The sequence below is a fragment of the Ictalurus punctatus genome, chromosome 15, assembly GCF_001660625.3.
Source record: "Ictalurus punctatus breed USDA103 chromosome 15, Coco_2.0, whole genome shotgun sequence".
NCBI classification, from domain to species: Eukaryota; Metazoa; Chordata; class Actinopteri; order Siluriformes; family Ictaluridae; genus Ictalurus; species Ictalurus punctatus.
Window position 1 is genome coordinate 13,125,384 of NC_030430.2, and position 22,601 is coordinate 13,147,984.

The 22,601-nt window shown below is 36.9% G+C and overlaps 2 protein-coding genes and 1 long non-coding RNA gene across 5 annotated transcripts in view; 1 reads left to right on the forward strand and 2 right to left on the reverse strand.

Annotated features, from left to right (window-relative positions):
• Positions 1-919, reverse strand: part of tm9sf4 (transmembrane 9 superfamily protein member 4) — a 27,556-nt gene extending 26,637 nt beyond the window's left edge. The window contains exon 1 of one of the 2 annotated variants that reach the window (XM_017486983.3): positions 826-919. In XM_017486983.3, coding sequence (XP_017342472.1) covers positions 826-858 — 33 coding nt within the window. In that variant the 5' untranslated portion in view covers positions 859-919. Of the gene's footprint in view, positions 1-510; positions 562-825 lie in introns of those variants that run through there. The other variant, XM_053686523.1, reaches the window with a different exon arrangement.
• On the forward strand, positions 831-3,936 carry LOC128635163 (uncharacterized). Its single transcript, XR_008398054.1, has 2 exons — positions 831-879; positions 2,686-3,936. It is a non-coding gene; the product is annotated as an uncharacterized LOC128635163 (long non-coding RNA).
• On the reverse strand, positions 3,189-22,359 carry hck (HCK proto-oncogene, Src family tyrosine kinase). Of its 2 annotated transcripts, none has more exons than XM_017486987.3 (13): positions 22,145-22,359; positions 16,627-16,755; positions 12,431-12,470; positions 11,840-11,936; positions 11,645-11,740; positions 8,794-8,897; positions 8,382-8,531; positions 7,567-7,719; positions 7,137-7,319; positions 6,967-7,043; positions 6,238-6,391; positions 5,967-6,098; positions 3,189-4,729 (listed from the first exon to the last, which is right to left on the reverse strand). In XM_017486987.3, the coding sequence occupies exons 2-13, from the start codon at positions 16,744-16,746 to the stop codon at positions 4,527-4,529; spliced, it is 1,509 nt and encodes a 502-aa protein (XP_017342476.1). In that variant the 5' UTR covers positions 16,747-16,755; positions 22,145-22,359; the 3' UTR covers positions 3,189-4,526. The 2 variants fall into 2 exon arrangements, with proteins under 2 accessions (XP_017342476.1, XP_017342475.1); XM_017486986.3 differs by having other exon boundaries at positions 12,431-12,473; positions 22,145-22,358.
• Positions 22,360-22,601: the final 242 nt, after the last annotated feature.

Genomic DNA, 22,601 nt, shown 5'->3' on the forward strand with positions numbered 1-22,601 from the left:
ATATATATATATATATATATATATATATATATATATATAATTAAATATTAACAAGAGTTGAATAGTTTTTATTTCATATTATAATGGCATATTGTTATTTTGTTTTTACACAATTCTATACAAACACTTCGAACAAGTTTCGACAGTATCTGTGTACAAGGTTATCGATGACTAATTATAACTATTATTGTTGTTTTTTAATCTACTGCAGCATTTGTGGGATGGTGCAAATTATGAATTTTATTATACATGAAAACTTCTTGGATTGTAAAGCTCTTGAATCCTGAATCTCTCGTCACTGAAGTTCCAACGGGGAATAATTTTTATTCAATCTGTCTTAACTCCCAAACCATCTTAAACTGGTGAGTGGAATCAAAACGCAGACTAAGAGCAAAAGATTGTCAGGACGTGTTAAGTCTCAAACTGCATTCCATTACGTGAGCTAAGTGACAAGCAAATCTAACATTATTTGAGTTATTCTAGCAATGACAAGAGTTACGTTACAGCGACCTGAAAACAGTGTGTCGTTTCCAGAAACCATTTCATAATTGTTTGTCAGTTCGGCAAGACATCGTGCCTAGATTCACTTTACAAATCAAATGACTGCTATCTGGTTTAGCTGGCTAATCTAGAGGAATAAGAAGCTAACTAGCTAATTATCTAGCTTGCTAAATAGCTAAGCTACGTCCCGCGGCTGATTCTAAGAGCAACACATATTTAACACGTATAAAACAACTACGTGTTGTAGTTATTCTAAAACACAATACACCCGAATCAACACAGACAAGTATTATTTTTCAAAACAGAATTGTCGTTTCAACTCACCATCGCAGCCGCCATCTTGAATACACGTGTCATTCGTGACCTCACCGGAAATTCGTAAGTTCGAAATCATGACGTCTTCGGCTACCTCTGAATTGAGAGGCTTCTTAAGTTTATTAATTATTATAATTATTAATATGACTTGTTCGTCAGGCTTTGCTACATTCGTCTTTGTTTGTAAAATAGGGGTGTGCTGGTAAAACGGGTACTTCAGAGTATAAATGCTGTTAGTATAGGTTTTAATGCTCAGATTTGCTAATGCTTGCTTTCGCCGGGTTTTCAGCTTTTGTGTGTAACAGCTAGCTTGAAACTGCGTTATTAGGTTTACATGTCGGCTTAGCATTCATTAGCTGCATTAATAATTATGCCAATGGAAGGTCCTCACATGGATAGTAAGGCAAAGGTGTGTGTGTGTGTGTAATAATTTGAAAGTCTTGTTTCCGTGTAGACATAAGCAGACTATATTACACAATTAATATATGTCATTACTTTTGGATATTAATCTCACTTATTTCACTAGGCTTTACACTAAAAACAACTGCATCTAGAAAAGAGGTATATTGAAGCTAGAGTATATTGAGTGTCCTGAGTTCAAATCCCAGCACTGCCATTGCTGGATCCTTGAGTAAGGCACTTAACCCTCAACTGCTCAGTTGTATAAATGAGAAATGTAAGTTGCTCTGGATAAGGGCATCTGCCAAATGCCATAAATGTAAATGTTCAACTGTAATTCTGTGAACCATGCCAGAGGCTGGTGTTTTAACACCTGGATACTGCATGAGTGGACATGTTGAGAACTTCACCACAAAGCCTTGTGGTGATTGTATGACGTGGTGTTTTCTTTAAAATACACTTTGTAGCCAAGCGTATGTGGACACCTGACCATCACACCTGTATATGGGCCTTTCCCAAACTGTTGCCACAAAGTTGGAGGCAGAATGTCTAGGATGTCTTTGTATGCTGAAGAATTAAGATTTCCCTTCACTGGCACTAAGGGGCTTAACCCAGACCTATTCTAGCATGACAGTATCCCTGTGTGCAAAGTGAGGACTATAAAGACATCATCTGGAACCTTCTTGCAGAGTTCCTACCTCTTCTGTGTTGGTTCCAACTGATGGGGAACCTTGGCAGTTATCTGGTGTTCATAGAGCCACAGTTAAATGGGTAATCTACCATTCTATTTCACCCAGTGTTTTGACTCCTGGATATACCAGGAATATAAACCTATACCAGTATGTTACAAGGAACCAACTCACCCTGAGACTGAGTAGAAGGACATACAGATATGATCACTGCGCTCATCTCACTGGGAGGGGCAAAGTTAACATTATGGAACTAGGAAAAGGTGAATGGTAATGCCCAGTACAGTACTGCCCATGAAGAGGAGATGTGTCTCATGTAAGTGATAGGACAGGGGCCCAATTCCCAGCCAGCTTATAGTTTGAGGTGATTACATCCAGTGGGCCGGTCTTTGCTTAGACAGAGAAGCATCTGGTGTCTCTCCCCCACGACAGCTGATCTGAGGATCAAATCAGTGCAGTCTGGTTTTTACGTAGATCTGCAAGATGTGCACTGGGCATAGAAAGAATCATTCCAATGGGTCCCTTTCATAGAATGCTGTGGTTGATTCACAAAAGTGGATGATATGACCTTAGGAACCTTGAATTTTGCCAGAGAGTACTGAAGTTCTAGCCAACAAGAATGTGGTTTAAGCAGAAATAGCTGCCACATATTTTAGCATTGATGCAGATCTCTCCTTGTCTAACACACCATTCGCAGAAAAATTTCCACATGAGCGCATACAAGGCTTGTGTTTCCTGTACTGCTGGATAGCAATATATTACCTGCTCTTCTCTCTGACAGGCTATACCCCTAGGAGCAGGTACTCTGGCCGAGGGTGCCAAACCATTCCATCTGACTGAGACAGTAGACAGATTGATACACAAGGCATCCCATCCATCAGTATGATTATCAGAGGAAACCAGGGCCTTGCTGTCCAATTCAGAGCGACAAGCAACACTCTGTGACTCTATGATGGACTCGATGAGACACTTGAACAGAATTTCAGTGTTCATTTCCTGATAATGTAGGTGTATATTCATCTTTTGATCTCAAACCCAAGTGTCTTCAGTGTATAGCAAAACAAAATAATTGGCCTTGCCATTTCAATACTTAATAGGGGACTGTATGTACCATGCATGTAAATGTATTAGGATTCCTCAAATGAAGTGCAATATTTTTGCACCATGATCTTTTTAATTCTGGTATAGACATGGTCCAGAATCCCATGATTACTAATACAGACATATAATAATATGACCGAGTAGAAAAATTGTGGAGAATTCACTTAAATAACCACCCCTGCATTGTGTACCATGAATGTTGAAATTTTTTATTTGGTTGTAGCTGTTTTGAGAAGGGAAAATTTTTCTAGTCTTAAATGTTAAAAGAACAAACCTCTATTATACTAAATAGAAAAAGAGTACTTGTTAAATCAGTTCACACATATAACCTTGGCCATCAAAGGAAAACATAAAAATAAAAAAATACACAAGATTCAATATCCATTAATGTAAAAAGCATATAGAAAAAGGTATAAACACATACAAATTCATGTCATGTTGACGGTCTTGACTATATTTCTATATTTCTTATTGTTTTTAGTCAGCTTCAAGGTTAAATGATCATTTTCTTAATTTAATCTCTATGAAGCACTTTAATGTAAGCAGGTTGTAAGTGAGATGCAGAATTAACGAAAAACTACTACAAATACACAGTACAACAGACATTTAGGAAATGTTTTTATGTTTAAATGAATTTTAGAAAGATTAATATCAATTTATATTATGATATTATTGCACAGATGTTTAGGGAAAGTTACTTCATGTTTTAAAAAAAAACCTTTAAATGAAATTGCAATGGTAAATAAATGAGAGTTCTGACAACACTTTCAGAAGTAGTATGAATTCACAAGCGTACATTAAAGCTGGACAGTTACTGAATGTACATCATGGCAAAAAAAATTACCATTATGAAACGATGAATTTCAAATAAAAAGTTGTTAGCTGTAATTTTGCTGATGAATGACAAACCAAACAAGTTCATTTCTGGTGGCTGCAACCTAATATAGGTTGAAGTTTTGAATTATTTTGTGTAAACTTTTCCAACAATCCAAACTGCAAATTCATAATTCATAATAATGCAATTCATATGAAAAGTTATGAAGATTGAGATTTTGCTTAGGAGTGGGGTTAAAGTATAATTTTGTATTTGAATTCATTCAAATTCATAATGTTTCATGATTTTTTAATGAATCAGTTTCACTAAGCATGTGAAAGCATTGAACTAAACTTTCTGAAATTCACTACTTTTAAAAAAATAAAACTGTTAAAGAAATGAGAACTAGTAGAACAGAAAAAAAAAAAAACAGCAAAAGATAAAAATCCTCAATAATCCCATACATAAATTATGACTTTGTACAATTTTGTGCAATCATATGCTACACTCAACATAAGATAAAAGGCTTTGCATGATTAAATTAAGATTGCATTATTTGTTAATTCACTCACTCACTGCACATTTGCATTGGATATTAATGCATGTGCGCTTGCTGTATGTGCCTAGCCTAAGAATGTGTGTGTGTGTGTGTGTGTGTGTGTGTGTGTGTGTGTGTGTGTGTGCGCGTGTGAGTGTGTGTGTATATCTCAGGGCTGTTGTTGGTACTGGCTCTCTGTGGCCGTATAGAAGTCCTCCAGCACGCTCTGAAGGTACTCAAAGGTCGGTCTGTCTTCTGGCTTGTTTTTCCAGCATTCTAGCATAATGTCATACAGCTCCTGTGGACATGAGTCCAAGCGCTGCATGCGATATCCTCTCTCCAGAGAGCGAATCACTTCTGGGTTTGTCATGCCTGGACAATACACATATATAAAGTGACAGTGAAAATTAAATGTTTGCACAATGTACACACAATGCACCATCTTTTGATGATCTTATACTCTGTTAACCCATTTGATATTTTATATCATATCTTATATATTTTGATATGTCAATGTAGAACATACTGTACAATGCTAACAATCTTTGTCCTAACCAATGACTATAAAAACTGGACAAGTTGCCCCACTGATTCCTATTGTACCTTTTGTGAAGCTATGGCCTGTGCAGTAGGTATTTGTTAATATTTATTGAGCAGCCACAGTTGACTGAATAATATGTGATGGTCTGAGTACACAGATCTATTGTATTAAAGTGTTTTCAATTAAATAAAGTAACAGATTTTCTGTATAAGCAAACTTTTATGTCTTAGAAACATCAACTTGTATGTGTCTTCTACTGCAGAACAGCTTACTATGCCTATCAAGCACCATAAATCAACATGTGTAACAACTTAGTTGATTGCCTGCAATACTGAATATTTCACCACTGTACATGCACACACTTGCTTTTAGGCTTACTGAAAAGAACTGCCGAAGCATGCAGGATGTCATCTTCCAAAATAGATGCTATTTTAACAGTTATTATTATTGTTATTATTATAACACTATTAACTGCTGACAGACTGTTGGACTAAAGGCAAAAACTGCTTCATGCAAGATATGCTTGACATATAATGGATTTGAATGAGGTTAAATAGTAATGCTACCAGCCACTAGAGGTCGTCAGAGACGTTGTGGCTTCACATTCGAATGTAGTCATGTTGCAGATGGTGACAACAAAGAAAAAAACACTGGTTCTGTTATGCTACTGAATCAATACAGTTATTCTGACTAATCACCTCCATTCCATAATGAAGCATTTATATCTTTATATCTGGGAGTGGGTTCTTCCAGGATGGCAATGCCCCTATCCACAGAGTGTGAGGATTCACTGAATGGTTGGATGTTGATATGAGTAATTTTCACAATTATCTCAACTCAATTAAACACCCATGGGAGATTTTGGACCGATGTGTTGAACAGTGCATACCACCATCTTCAAAATACCAATTGAGGGAGACACTGTTCCTTAAATATGTCATCCATCTGTACATACAAAGATTTGTTCCCCTATGTGCTTTTACTTTTAAAAGTAATCATGCCTACTTTGGGGGATGCGCCCCACAGGTTTAAAAACCCTAAATTAGAATGCGAAGTGGCAGTGCTGACCTGGGTATGGTGTTCTGCCGTAACTGATAATCTCAGTGAGCAGAATACCGAAGGACCAGACGTCTGATTTGATGGTAAAGGAGCCATAGTTAATAGCCTCCGGAGCAGTCCACTTAATGGGGAATTTGGCACCTTACACAGAAAAATAGCAAGGTCTGTGGTTAGAATTTACATTGTCATTCTTTATTTGGTTTAGCAACACAACAAAAATCAGTAAATAAAGAATGAGTATTAGCAAGTATGCTGATTTGAGGACTGTTTAATGACTCACCTTCTCTGGCAGTATATTCATTGTCCTCTATGATACGTGCCAGACCAAAGTCAGCAATTTTGCACACCAGACTCTTATTAACCAGGATATTGGCAGCCCGCAAGTCTCTGTGAATGTAGTTCCTTCGTTCGATGTAGGCCATGCCTTCTGCTGTCTGGGTAGGCAAAGACAAGTAGATTTGTATCTCAAATACAATCTAGAGTAAGAGTCGTCATCGTCACACATCAATGTGCTATGCATATGTTCTAGACTGCCTCTACTGGCTCTGAAGTGGTACTTCAGAGCATTAAAATAGTGTTACACACTATTTTTATCCATGGAGCCCTATAATTAAAGGGATCAATATTTGTGGTTTTATCTTTGAACACCTTAATTTCAAGGGATAAATGTTTGTTTTCTCCCTTTGCAAGTCCAAAAGAAATTCTGTAAATAAAATCTGTTGGGCTTACTATGTGATTAGAAACTTCATAAAATCATTTATGCTCCAATGATCCACAGACACAAATCCTGATACGCCAGGGGCCAATGTACAAGCCTACCTTTGCACACAGAGGTACCTGTTGCTTGTCAGATTTGAATATTAAAATTCGACCACTAACGGGACAAACCTGCTTTGTACATCAAAGGCAAATGTGTCATGGTACATTCAGTTCCATACACAAAAAACTGCAGGAACTGCAGAATGATAGCAGAGTGGAAAGGCACAGGCACAGACACAGCCAAACTCACCTGTGCAGAGAAGTCTATCAGTTTGGGCAACTGGAGACGATTTCCTTCGTCACTCTTGAGGAAGTCCAATAAACTGCCTTTAAAATGCACATACAGGCATATTTAAAAATGAATTCTCTTCACCTTTTATCCAGAAAATCCTGTATCTGTTCACACACATACAAACACACCATTCTCCATGAACTCTGTGATGATGTAGATGGGCTCTTCCTTGGTAACTACAGCATTGAGGCGGACCAGCTTGTCATGTTGGAGGCTCTTCATAAGGTTTGCTTCCATCAGGAATGCCTCCACAGACATACTGCCCGGCTTCATGGTCTTCACAGCCACCTTGGTGTGCTTGTTGTATGTGGCTGAAAATAAGAAGCCAAACTACAATTAAAATAATACATATCCTTCTTCATTCATTTAACCATTGTTTTGGTTTTCAGGAAAAATATATACGAAACTGGGTTTCATATGCACAAAACTTAACAACACTTAGTAATATCTCTGACCATTCGAAGCAAACATTGTTGTGAAAAGCCATGAGGGTTAAAATATGCCAGACAAAAGAAGTTATCACAAAACATTAAGAGGAAACTGGTGGTCGGCACTTACCCATCCAAACTTCTCCAAATTGTCCAGCTCCCAGCCTTTTGTCCAGCTTGAGGGATTCTCGTGGGATTTCCCAGGCATCCTTTTCCCATGGCTTCTGGGGTTTGGCACTGATGCAGGGGTTAGTGAGTGATTGACACAGTCCATCTCCCTGCTCTGTAAAAAAAAGACAAACACATCCCACCTGTGAACCTGTCTCCATATGTTAGTCAAAGGACTCTGACCTACTCTAATGCAAACCCTGATACACAAGGCAGGAAAAGGCTTTGAGCTAGTGGCTATGACAATGTCTTTCTTGATAACACTGAGAGGATATATTAATGCAGTAAATGTTTTTAAGTTATTTTATGCTATGTAAGTCAAACTAAGGACACTAGAAAAACTAGTGACATTTTGTTCTTACATCTGAGTGTATCTTATCATAGACCACAGTGCAAAGCAAAAAGTTTTCACAGTGATTTTATATGGAAAAATACACTCAGTATCACAAAAAGAGTATTAAGGCTACTTTAGATTATGTGAGAACAACTCACAATCTCAAGAGATTTTCTAATAGTTGGTGAATATATGCATACCCTGATCACATTTGAAATTATTTTCTTGCATTTTTATAGAATATGAAATATGCTGTGTGACCACACCGCATCACAGACACAAAACATTAAAAGGTCTCTTTGTTACAGAAATAAAGATAAAGGTTTAGCTTTGGGTGCAGGCATAGCTATATTTATCTCAGTTTAGCTACTGTACAGTTGAACCCCTTTAAACAAATTACGCTGTGGTGTACGTGTTATTAAAGGACTTCCTCTGGCTCTTACTCTTGTAATGGTTGACGAGCTCCTGCAGGGTGTTGAATGTGATCCGAGGTGAAATGTAGAAGCCACCACTGTCTAGTGTACGGATCTTATAATGCTTCACTGTATCACCTGTTTGAGGGTCATGGTCCCTTACTGATAATGAGTAGCTTCCTGTGAAACAGAAGTGTGGATAAGTATAAGTAAATATAAGTACTGACAACTGTATTATGGTGCAAATGAAGATAATGCTAATAATTCAACAATAAAAATGAATTTGGGCTTAATGCGTGAAATTATTCAGATGAACACTTAAATGAATAGATCTTAAGTATTCTTTATAGAATCCTATTTCTGCTTAGTCACTTAGGAAATAAAATATAAGTAATTATTTAAGTAGATTCAGTTGAATTAATAGCATGTATGTTTAACTCGCCTTTGGTGGTCTCACTGTCCCTGATCATGAAAGAGCCCACTTTATTCCCAGAGACCAGTAGCTGTCTCTCTGCATCTTTCCTGCTCACTCCTGTGAAGAACCAGCTGAAAGACACACATAGTGTACAGTATTTCACAGCACTGGATTATAGGTGTGCATTAAAACTAGGATCCACATGGGCCACAGGATCAAACAAAAAAAAAGCTGTTAACTGTTATATAATAAAGGTTAATTTGGTCTTGTAGCCATTTGGGTAGCCATTTAAAAAACCCACTGTATAAGAACGTCCTAGCTGCCATTTACTCTTAACCCAGCACCAGAAGATTATGAGAAATAGCTATCACCACTAGTTGGTATATTATGGTAAAAAAGTATGGAAATCAGCTTAAGGTCCCATGAAGTGCCTTGAAACATGCAGCATTATTCGATGTGTTTATGTAATTTCCACTGAAATGGGAAGTCAGAGTGAGACATATCGAGTGGCTCCACCCCTTTTTAAATAGCCAATCGCTCAACAACGGCAATTTTTATAATGTTGGTAGCGGGACACTTCATATTCTTGAAAGCATTAGATTGGACAGAAAATCTGATGAGAAGCTGAAGTGCAGAATGATGTCATAGAAATTGTTTATCCCTATTAGTGGTAGAGAGAGAAACTGTAAATTCTGAATGCATATATCTTCTAAATGTGAATTTTGTCATTGTTTTGGAGCAAATTAGCTTTTAGATAACCTTAAGGCTGACATATTTACAGTGAGGGAAAAAAGTATTTGATCCCCTGCTGATTTTGTACGTTTGCCCACTGACAAAGAAATGATCAGTCTATAATTTTAATGGTAGTTGTATTTGAACAGTGAGAGACAGAATAACAACAAAAAAATCGAGAAAAACGCATGTCAAAAATTTTATAAATTAATTTGCATTTTAATGAGGGAAAAAAGTATTTGACCCCCTCTCAATCAGAAAGATTTCTGGCTCCCAGGTGTCTTTTATACAGGTAACGAGCTGAGATTAGGAGCACACTCTTAAAGGGAGTGCTCCTAATATCAGTTTGTTACCTGTATAAAAGACACCTGTCCACAGAAGCAATCAATCAATCAGATTCCAAACTCTCCACCATGGCCAAGACCAAAGAGCTCTCCAAGGATGTCAGGGACAAGATTGTAGACCTACACAAGTCTGGAATGGGCTACAAGACCATTGCCAAGCAGCTTGGTGAGAAGGGGACAACAGTTGGTGCGATTATTCGCAAATGGAAGAAGCACAAAAGAACTGTCAATCTCCTTCGGCCTGGGGCTCCATGCAAGATCTCACCTCGTGGAGTTGCATTGATCATGAGAACAGTGAGGAATCAGCCCAGAACTACACGGGAGGATCTTGTCAATGATCTCAAGGCAGCTGGGACCATAGTCACCAAGAAAACAATTGGTAACACACTACGCCGTGAAGGACTGAAATCCTGCAGCGCGCGCAAGGTCCGCTGCTCAAGAAAGCACATATACATGCCCGTCTGAAGTTTGCCAATGAACATCTGAATGATTCAGAGGACAACTGGGTGAAAGTGTTGAGGTCAGATGAGACCAAAATGGAGCTCTTTGGCATCAACTCAACTCGCCGTGTTTGGAGGAGGAGGAATGCTGCCTATGACCCCTGGAACACCATCCTCACCGTCAAACATGGAGGTGGAAACATTATGCTTTGGGGGTGTTTCTCTGCTAAGGGGACAGGACAACTTCACCGCATCAAAGGGACGATGGACGGGGCCATGTACCGTCAAATCTTGGGTGAAAACCTCCTTCCCTCAGACAGGGCATTGAAAATGGGTCGTGGATGGATATTCCAGCATGACAATGACCCAAAACACACGGCCAAGGCAACAAAGGAGTGGCTCAAGAAGAAGCACATTAAGGTCCTGGAGTGACCTAGGCAGTCTCCAGACCTTAATCCCATAGAAAATCTGTGGAGGGAGCTGAAGGTTCGAGTTGCCAAACGTCAGCCTCGAAACCTTAATGATTTGGAGAAGATCTGCAAAGAGGAGTGGGACAAAATCCCTCCTGAGATGTGTGCAAACCTGGTGGCCAACTACAAGAAACGTCTGACCTCTGTGATTGCCAACAAGGGTTTTTAAACCAAGTACTAAGTCATGTTTTGCAGAGGGGTCAAATACTTATTTCCCTCATTAAAATGCAAATCAATTTATAACATTTTTGACGTGCGTTTTTCTGGATTTTTTTGTTGTTATTCTGTCTCTCACTGTTCAAATAAATCTATCATTAAAGTTATAGACGGATCATTTCTTGGTCAGTGGGCAAACGTACAAAATCAGCAGGGGATCAAATACTTTTTTCCCCCACTGTATATTAAAAGCCTCAAAACTTCATTTTGATTTCATGGGGAATTTAAATTAATTCTGTTGCTTATTCTCTCTATACAATATGTATACACATATAAGTATATAACTTGTCCCAATATGTCAATTATTTTTGATTACTTACTGTCCCTATATGTCTGCACCTTGTTCCAAGAGAAATTCATAGTGCATGCAAATGTGCTTGGCTGAATAAAGTGATTCTAATTGTGTATATTTTGGAAAATGCAACAGGCTAAGTACATTAAGAAAATATAAACTGGGATTGGTCAGACTTTCTGCTGGAGCGGGTTAAAAAAACAACAACAACAAAAAAAAAACAGTCCTGTGCTCACTCATTGAATCTCAGTGAGCAAAAGCTGTTCGTGCCAAGGATTTGTCCACAATGTACCTAAATTATCTGCATTATGTGTTGCATACATACACTTGGTATAATGTATAATGTCTGTATGTTATATAATATTGTGTATATTATACACTCACTCTTCAGTTTGAAGTGTGTCTTTAGCTACATAGTTACTGGGGATGTATCCTTCCTGAGTAGTACTCAGAGACATTGCTTTCCACCATTCACCTGACCTGCAGAAAGACAAAGCATGAAAAATAAAAATTACACATGTATGAAGGTATACTAGGAACTGTACCACTTTTGAAAGCTTATGTCCAGGGAGCACTTACTCTTGTAAGATTTTTAACTTGTCTCCTTTTTTAAAGCCCAGGTCTCCATCATGCAAGGCATCATAGTCAAAGAGCGCTATGGCTATGTTCTCAATATCTAAGAAGCATGAACAGACTTTTAGAATGCTTTTACTCAGCCAGTAGACAGTTAGTTAAGTCTTAACAGTGGTATTATCACATTATAAAAAATACATAAAGCTAGATTATTACGAGCTGAGAATTCATCATACGATAAACACTAGAGAAGCAGCAAACAGGAAATGAATTTGGCACCATGCTTGCAAAATCTAACACGGAATTCAGTTTGTCAACAGTGTAGGAAAGTATTATATTAATAGCTCAGCTGTAAAACCATGATGTTAGCAGTGACTTCCTCTTTAGTGTGCAGTGAACATTTTATGAACTAGTACTCCACCTCAATTGGATTTAAATGATTTATATCATTAACATGTTTATAAACCAATGAATTAATAAATTTTTCGTAACTGTATGCCTGAAGACGCAACTCAAACCAGAGATGGGCAACAGTTGATCATTTAAGCAGGAGAAAGTTTATAACAAATCTTTTATAGAGTGAAAAATGTCCCTCACCGTCTGTGCTTGAGGAAGGAGGAACAGGGAAGGTTTTGTTCTGCTGAGAGAATAAAAAAGTGATTTTTATTTTTATTAAATGTTCATTTAATCAGAGTCCCCCCCGCAACATTTCATATGATTATAAAACTGAACCTGAATAATAGAAGTTAAATATTTTACAATCACTCCGTTCATTGGTACTTGTGTACTGCATCAATTTCACTCAGGGGCGCACAGTGGCTTAGTAGTTACTACATTCACTTCACACCTCCAGGGTCGGGGGTTTGATTCCCGCCACGGCCCTGTGTTCTCCCCGTGCTGCGGGGGTTTCCTCCGGGTACTCCGGTTTCCTCCCCTAGTCCAAAGATGCATGGTAGGCTGATTGGCATGTCCAAAATGTCCATAGTGTATAAACGGGTGTGTGAATGTGTATGTGATTGTGCCCTGTGATGGATTGGCACCCCGTCCAGGGTGTACCCCGACTTGTGCCCGATGCCCCCTGGGATAGGCTTCAGGTTCCCCGTGACCCTGAAGGATAAGCGGTATAGAAAATGGATGGATGGATGGATCCACTGCTGTAGGAACAACTTCATAAGTCCGCGATAGCTGTTAGCACGATATATATAGTATGCAATGTGTATTATGTTAGTAAAAGGGAAAGGCTTTAATCCATAAAAGTTCTATGCATAAAATGTAAAAATCTCCACCAAAAAGTAGTTTGCAGGAGCACCTCCATTATTAACACTTCTGAAGGATTTTGAAAGAGCTTACTAGGAAATTGGAGCTGGAAGTTTCTCCACTTGTGGCTGACTTTGTGCTATTTGGACTCACTTTCTGCTGTTCTAGATGGTCCCAAAAGATTGCACATGGACACCCAAAAGATATGCACTTCTCAACAACTCAAAAAGTCTCACCCTTGCTTCAGTGGATGATCTCACCTGGATACTGTAGACATGTACAGTACTAAAGAACTGCTGCTATAATCACAAAGCCTGTCCTGTGCTTATCATTCATAATATGCTCATACTGAACATGCTTTCAACACACACAGTACTCTTTGACTATATAGTATAGCTGTAGTGGAGGAATGGTTTATAATCGCACTAATCTGGTATCTCCCAGAACAGGATGGGTTCCCTTTCCAGTGTGGTTCCTCTCTAGGTTTCTTCCTCATCTTGTGTCTTTCCATACCACTGTTGCCTCTCACTTGCTCATTAGGAGTCTAAATATAAATCTACATCTGAGATTCGGTAAAGCTGCTTTTTGTGACGATGTCTGTTGTTAAATTTCACTGAAATGAAATAAGATTATTAATATGAGCAATTATTTTTGGCTTTGTGTTTAGAGAGGAAGAAGTATTAAAGTGATCTGTTTACAAAGTAAATATGGACTGTGTTCAAATGAAGGGGCTGTGACAGTGTTTAACCATTCTCTGAGTACAGGGATTGATAGTTCATGTCCTGGATGAAGTACTAAACAAGTTAGATTACATTTATACAGTCATCACAAATCATTTCTAGGTTGTAATGAGAGGACAACACAATACTAAAGTCACCAAAGGCAGATACAGGAAGTGAATGTAGGCTGTCACAACTGTTTGGTCATTATTAAAATCAGACAGAAGTAGCTCTAAGCGCAGAGCAGAACACCACCTGGACTTAGTGAAATGTGTCTCCTCTTTAGCAGTAGAGAATATATGGATATTAGCTGATATTATCTACTTCTCTAAACCTACCAATATTATACACTGACTGAAATGGCATGATATACTCTCATTACAATGCTCCACTGTAAAAACTAAGAGGACCTTTAGTCAATACTTAAATATATGTATTGTTGTGAGATAAATAAACAAAAAAACAAGTTCCATGATATTGTTCCATTTTTTGGTTTTACTGAGTTTTGATGACACAAACACAAATGAGTATTTGCTGATCGTTTCAACACATTATCCTGAGTAACCTGAGCTTAAAATCTTTGATTAAATAATAAACAACAAAAGTTAATTTCTGGTACCTTCATTAAATTTGTTTGACAACTTAATTTCGGAATTCTCCGCCCACTTTACATGCTTGGGCAAGTTCTCACGGCTTGACTGAGAACAAATAGCGGAAATGCAAATCATGTTTTTCATGAACAAGGTCAGTGTTATTACTGTTATAAACGTATTTTCTTCATGACCCAAACAATGTGGGTATTTTTGCTTTCGATTGAGGTATGATTGCTCTGCAATTTTGCAGACGTGATGCCTGATTCTAAGCTACCTTTTGGTAAGCCACAGACACACAGACCAGCAAGTAATCTACAGCTACATCTATTACTTGTATTGACTCAGAATAGTGTTGGTGAGCTAATAAAACATAGAATTCAAGTCTATCCTGCAAAGGTTGCTGTATTAAAATTAATGTTAATGCCCTATGGAGAATATTGGAGGGTATGAAACAACCATTAATGTACTATATCACAACAGATTTCCATTGTGTGCAATATTATGAAAATAAACATTACTCTTTTGTTGCAAAGCCTACTTTTTGTTAGGGGCAGATATTGTTTGGGGCATAAGCTATAACTTTAAGCTAAGTTAAGTGCAATAGAAAGGTGCAGTGTATCATGTAGCTTGGCGCCATTTTGCATTCTGAATTCATGTAGCCCTGAATATAATCATCATACTCAAGACATATTTACAGTTGATTTAATATTACTCCAAACCAAACATAATACTTAAAAATATGTCATTTATTTGATTCTAAAACTTAAATCGGGATTACAAATTAGTAAATGTTGCAACATGTTCCTAAGCAATTTGTGTAAAATTAGACTTCCATGTAACTCTGAGGTCTTTATTGTTTAAAAGCATGCTACTCCTGTTTCATTAATGACCTTAATACTTGAGAGCCTATTTAAAACAAATTAATACAACCTGAGTGTGTTGCATTTTAGACTTGTCTTAGAATTGGTGTTGTCTTTTATATGTATAGTTTATCCTCACAGATCTGTACAAATACATTCAGAAGTTCTTTTTGTTTATCCAGAGTTTATTTTTATTGGCAACTCTACCAGCAGTTGGCATAACTCTAAAAGGTTGCTGCAAAAAAAAAAAAAAAAAAAAAAAGCCAAATAAATTTTATTTGCTTACCCAACATTTTATTCTTTTCTTACAATGATGGAAGTCACATATCACCATCAATAAAACTAGCTTTTATTAATACGCTCTCACAGTTGATGCTCTAAAGCCTACTTGACTGGTCATTTGAATTGATTCATTCAAAACTGCAATAATTTGAAAAGCACAGATAATGTCAATTTACAACTAATAAAACATGTTCTGTGAGTAGAAATGTTTAGAAATAAAATCTCTATTACAGCAAAAAATAATCAAAATATTTTAATGATACACATTTCATTGTAACTAACGACCCAAATATTTGAATAGATGGATTACGTTAGAAATAATTCTATATTGATGAGAGGCTGTGGAATTTAATTTACGGTTAAATGGGTCCAAAAAGCTTGACAACCTCTTCCTTAAAGCACAAAGCATACTCTGCACACTTAAAAATAAATGCAAAAACACTAGAAGGTCTCTGTGTAACAAGGATTTCAGGTTTTGTTTTTAGGTGTCTTTTGTTTAGTCCACTGCTCTGTTTTAGTGCTAAATCTGTTGTTATGAAATTGGAGCACTCAATTGAAAGATGTTTTTGATTGAAGGCATAAAATAAAATAAAATGCGTCTTTTTTTGGTCTCATAATAATTTATACTACATTACATGTTTATACAACTTAAATGTATGATTGTTTCTACCCTATCATATTAGATTTCATCAGAGCGCTGGTTTCAGCACACTATGCTTTCATATGTGACTGTAAAATAACAAAACTCCCAAAATAGTGCAGATAAGATAGGGTGTGGTTTCAAAAAGATTGTCATTTGACTTTCTGGCTTATTTTAGTACAGTATCTTGGAGTAACCGGTCTTCTGTGCCATCACCCAACTTCAGTGATCAGGAAGAGGAAGCACACCCAAGCAAGCTGAATATGCTAAAATATTCCATGCCGATGACCTTGCAAAACACAGGCGACACACTAATGTGCAATCATCAACTTTTTAGGTAGAAGTAAGGTTATGAGAAAGTCCCTGAAACACTTCTTCTTTCCATAAGACTCTCTGATTTCCTGCTCAACCCAATGAAACCCTGGAGTAGAACTCTACTTACAGCCTTGCTCCCTGTCGTAGGGTCTTTGACATAGTGCGCAGTCTGATTGCGGTTCCCCATGTCGTTGTCCACCGTTTTGCCACCTGAATCCTGGTCTGGCTTGGTGCCAACACAGCCCATGATAAAAATCTGTGCACAGACAATCAGAGAAATGAGTACAGAAGCATTAGATGTTGCTGCCTAGCAGTGGTGCAGCATGACAGCTGGAGTTGTGGTCTAATCTTTAAAAGTCATTTATGGAATGATTTGTTTCATTTGCTTATGCTGTAATGGCTTTGCTGCTTTGCTGCCCATGAAATGACCAAAACATAATTATCATTAAATATGAGATGTTCATTAATAGAAGATCAAAAGTGCATGTGGAATTGCCTTTTTTTAAAACAGGAAGTACAGAAATGGTGGCCCTGTGGTGTGCATGTGTGAGAGTCGATGAATAGAAAGTCAGCTATCAAAAGGAAGAAGCCAGGGGAAGCTATGAGACACCCCCCCCCCCCCCCCCACACACACACACACACACAGACATACACACACACACACACACTACAGCTGCATCATGTACACACAGTACAGATTAAGCTAGCAGTACCAGCTGTTTCGACTATTACTCTACATGGAGCAGACAGCCCACATTATTTTCCACAAAAAAATATAAATGGCATATTAGTCTGAGTTTACACTAGTCACTGTTCATTTTAAAACTCCTTACATTGACATTCTACAAAACACATCCACAGTGAAAGCATGTGTTTTGGAGTGAAAACAGTCCTTGAATTTAAAATGGAGTCACAATGTTCACAGTACCAATTGTAGGTCATTGTAACACTGCAGACACACTGATATGCATAGTGATGTATCAGAAGTTTCTTGTTGGTGCAAACATTCTGCATTTTGCATGTATACATCATTGGTTCTAGTCTATAATAGGGTCCCTTTCTCTCTGTGTCTCTCTCCTGCACCCACAGTGGTGAGTCATGGTTTATCTCACACTCTCTCTTAAACATACATACATTCATGTATGCTTACATACATACATACATAGCCTACTGGTAACTGTAGTCAATGAGGAACTGAAATACAGGTCGTAAAGTCAGAGAAGGTGATCTTTCACGAGGCTAAAGATTATGTGAACATGCTATGTATTTTTAAAATGGACATATTTAGACAGTCTGACTGTAGACATATGAATAATATAATGACATTGCATAACGTAATATCTTGTATTAAGGGTTTGTCATTTTCCTGCAGAATGACCTGGCAACTTTCATACCCAGCAAACAGTCGCTGCAGAAATTCATTGTGAGGATGTAGAACAGCCAAATCTTATATTGGTATTAAAGCTAGATGGAAAGGGAATAAAAATGTTATGCTGAAATTAATTCTATAGTGTTAAACAAGTAGAAAACTCATATGCACTATGTTATATGATGGTATGAACTAAAATAGGTCCGCTTAAAGAAACATGAAAGCAGCTCATGTATAAATATAACTCTACTCTTTCATTACTTTTCACATCACGAAAATCGAAATAACTTTGTTTTGAGGCACAAATATTAATTTGATCCAAAAATGATAATCAGACATTTCTACTGAGCCACTGAAAGGATATGGTTATCTATCTATCACATGCACACCAGATTCCAGAAGTGTGATAATATCTGGTACATATGTGATAATTACCCTTTTTTTTTTTATTATACCTTGTTATTTCTGGGACTCTGTACATTTCATACAGGTTTGTTGTTGAAAAATGACTACAGGAATTAAACTACAATGTAACACAACTGATATGTACACCTCAACCAAACAGGACTTGAAAATACTTTCATTCTTCTTCATGTATTTATAATCTGATTCTGCAATACATAACTAATCCATGAATATCCTTTTTGATAGAAGACAACTCCTGCTGAGCTCTGCAGAAGTATTGTTTTATATTGCTGCTTTATATAGTATGCTACACATTGTTGGTTGGATGAAGCAGACATTGCAAGGTAATGGGTTTTCCTGTAGCCATAAACACGAGCACTGTACACTGATATAAAAAGGGGGTCAAAGACTAGCGAATCGACTTTGATAGAATATACAGTAAAACGCTGCCCCCAAGTTTGTACAAAGCAGTTCTCAGAGTCATTAACAGACTCAAATGCTGTGTAGGTAGACATCATCAGGGCTTGTGTTGAATTAATTGCATAATTTATAGCACCAATTTATACTAGACATATTCGCTGATAAGAAATACAGAAATAGAAGCATTAATCTAACCTTTGAAACAAGCCAGGTGTGAGGCAATGCCTGAAGGGCAAAAAAAAAAAACTAAGCTAAAACTATAGTACCCTACATAATAGATAAGTGTACTAGTTCCCTTAAGCCTTACAACTCAATTGCATTCCAACTTTCCAGCAGTTTTCCCCAGTTGTTTTATGTTTGTGCACTGTGTCTTCCCAGGACGCAACAGTATTCAAACGGCATATTCAAATGCCTTAAGCATAAGAGCAGGAAGTTAAGTCCAGTTAAGAGAAAATATCCCACAATCACTTCCTCTAGTCACTTTATAGTGGGGAAAGCCCAGGGGATGTGGTGGATTAATTCCGACAACCTAATATTTTCAAAGTAGAGAAGCATGGTAGTGAAAAAAATCTCTGGGTGAAGAATAACAGAGCTACAGAATGAAATTTAAACCCTACTTGCACTCAATATGTTCTGTATAGGGTCTTTTTTTGTATGAATGGAACAATATTAGAAATAATTCATTTGAACATAAAACATTATGTGCTTGGAGGTCACTCACTGGAGAAAAAAAAAGCATTGCTCATTTTATAATACTGAGATTACGTGTAAGGGTTTTTGACATGAAAGTACCAAGATGAAATAAAAGTGGAAAAATGTATTTCTTTCTTTCTTTTATTGACATAGACTGTTTAAATTGTACCGTTCCTCATTACTCAGGTGGTATACTTATCTTTTTTACCTTTACTATGTTTCATTTTATGTGTATATATTGTTCATTTGAAAAAACTGGACCATAATCACCATGTGGAGTAAAGCTTTACACTATATGCGCCTTTCTAGGTAAAAGATACCTACTAAAGACACAAAAAAGTGAACACTTATGGGTATAATCCCACTGACAAGGAATGGTACAGTTAGTATTTAGTTTAAAAAAAAGGAAACTAAAAAATACAGTAGTATTTTTCTCAAGGATTATTTGTAATATACAGATAACCATGTTTTGGCTGGTTCTATATATATATATATATATATATATATATATATATATATATATATATATATATATATATATATATATATATATATATATATATATAAATATATATCAATAATATTAATTATTGTATAAATATCAATACCAAAAGTGATGGTCTGAGTCAAAGGGTCATTCAATCTCTAGTCAACATACCATATAGTTTAAGCAAGGTAGGAGTTTGTATTACAGCTGATTGGACAGACACTGTTATATACACACGCACACACACACACACTGAATCTGATGTAGCTGGAAGGCACTGAAGCAGAATAAAGGCAAACTGAAAACGTGCTTCCTCATTCCGCTCTCACTGGTTCCTCTTTTGCTCTATACTTATTACTGTGTGGCTATATCTGTCTCATTTTTACTACTGCTTTTTTGTTACTGGAACTTTTTATATATTCATCTTTATACACACACATATATATATATATATATATATATATATATATATATATATATATATATATATATATATATATAAACTTCAGTTTTCTGGCAAGGATTAAAAGGGTTTTGGGCTATACCACCATTTAGCCATTTCCAGATAAATGTAGGGATTTCGCACCTTCATATCTGTATAAGAAGGCAATCAATAAGGACTGTCTGGACAAATCGACACAGAGAGTTTCATGTTCTCCTGTAAGCCACACAGACCTGAGAAATGTCCAGCTCCCTGTTAAAGATGGAACTCAGAGACTGAGCATGCTCAGAACTCTGAACTTTGAAGAGCAAGGGGGAAGTCAGCTGAAGGCCTTCTCCAACAGGAAGCGGTGGTATTTGAAGGCGGTATTTGATGCAAAAAGAGGGTATTTGAAGCTAAACTGTTTCTAACAGGAACAACCATGACCTCCACTGCTGTACATGATATTAACGTAGAATGTGCAGCCCATAGTATTCTGCCATGTCAGTATTTTTTGGCCCGTTTTTGCTGTGCTGTTTGCTAATGCTCTGAGTGATTAACCTTGCTGTGTCACATAATGTGCATAATTTGCAGTTTGTATTCTTTTTAAAAAAAAAAAAAAAAAAAAAAAAAAAGCTTGTATCAGTCATTGTTAGAGTTTCTAAGTTGCTAGAGTTTCTAGCACTCTTGTGGACTAGCATGTTCTCACAGTGTTCTCCATCTCACACTTGTTTGTGGTCAGTTGATGGAAACTAGAACTTGTTGTACTGGTATTAGTATCAGGGTTGGGGTTTTTTCAGCGTCATGCTTGGATTAGATTCTAATTCACTTCTCTTAAAACACTGATAAACATGGCAGCTAAACGAATAAAATGTGGTGTACATGTAAATGGACTCAAAACAGAAGATCTGAAAGGCAAGGAGCTGGCCAAACAGTATCACACAGTTTCTTAGACTACCCTGGAGCTTGCTAACAGATATTGACATATTTTATCTATAAAATGTTGTAAGCAATTGTACATGAAACTTCATCATATTGGGTGCACCATCCAATAGCTACACCAATCAGATTGTAACTAATTATGGGGTTTACATCTTAAAAACAGGACATTCAACCTTTAAGTGAGGCATTTTTTCCCCGTCCGCAATTCCACCAAAAGCTGTGCAAAGATCACGTTATTCATGTAAAACCCCTCTTTAAGACTAAGCTTGTCAAAGGTTTCTTATCATTTCAGGAACATAAGGCAAAACAAAGTACTAGTGATGTCTAATAGGACAGTCTTATAGACTAAACTTGCTAGATGGTATAATAATTAAACTCCTTTTACTACTGGCCCAATAAAGTGAAACTCTACCTAAGAGACTAATAGAGGCTTGATTAATTAGTTTGATTGGTTGCTTTATAGTATAATGTTGTTGGCTTGTTTGGTAAAAAAAAAAAAAAAAAAAAAGGGAAATGGATACACACAAACGGACAGATCAGTGTGGCTATAATAAATCTAAGATGACTTAAAAATCACTTGTGAAAAATAAGCTGCATATAACATACATGTGTGTCAGTTATATGAAGATTTCACAGCAAAGTGAAACATTAATTACTGGCTCAATTAGTAGCTTTATCATTTAAAATACCAAATCAAAATGACAAATTACAAAGTGTTTATTTTTATTGCCTATATAGAAAATCTGTAGGATGTGTACCATGAAACCAGTCTACTAGAGTTGTGGTGAATAAATGATAGTAATCTTTATATATACACAAATGTGCAAATGTTCTTAACGCTAGTGAAATAAATAAATAAATAAAGCCATACATACATAAAAAAAATAAAAAAATAAAAAAGTCCTTACCCAGTTAAAGCTAATTTAATCCACGAGCGCCTTACAAGATGTCGACCATGAGAGAAGTTTCTTTTACCACTAATGCACGTTTTCTATGCCGGTTCCCCACATCTCGTACAGCGAACTCTGTGTTGTGAGCAGTACAAGTAAAGCTGTACAGTGCAGTAAGAAAATGAAGAGGAAGTTCAGCCACCTACTGATTCAGTGATATCATGGGCTGTATTCCAAACCGCACCAACCTACTTAATAGAGTGTCAAACTGTACGTGCTACGTCAACAAGGACAGGAGAAGGTAGGCGGTGTGCAATTTCGGTGTACTATCATGAAAGGCAGTTTGGTGTTGTGGATGTACCCAGCAATATCCTTTGATATACGTTTCCTGTGATCTCACAGAATCCACAGACAATCACGCCGTCAAATTGGATTAAAAATCCTTTGACCATAAAGCAGGCAAACCGTGAAAGTC

Bases quoted from the DNA above. Each gene is read 5' to 3' on its own strand.
- hck (XM_017486986.3), bottom strand. From the start codon at position 16,746: ATGGGCTGTGTTGGCACCAAGCCAGACCAGGATTCAGGTGGCAAAACG. The intron at 8,898-11,644 runs GTGAGTGTATAA...TGTGTCTTTCAG, and splicing joins GACACACTTCAAACTGAAGA to CTGGTTCTTCACAGGAGTGA. The intron at 7,320-7,566 runs GTAAGTGCCGAC...TCTTATTTTCAG, and splicing joins ATTTGGAGAAGTTTGGATGG to CCACATACAACAAGCACACC.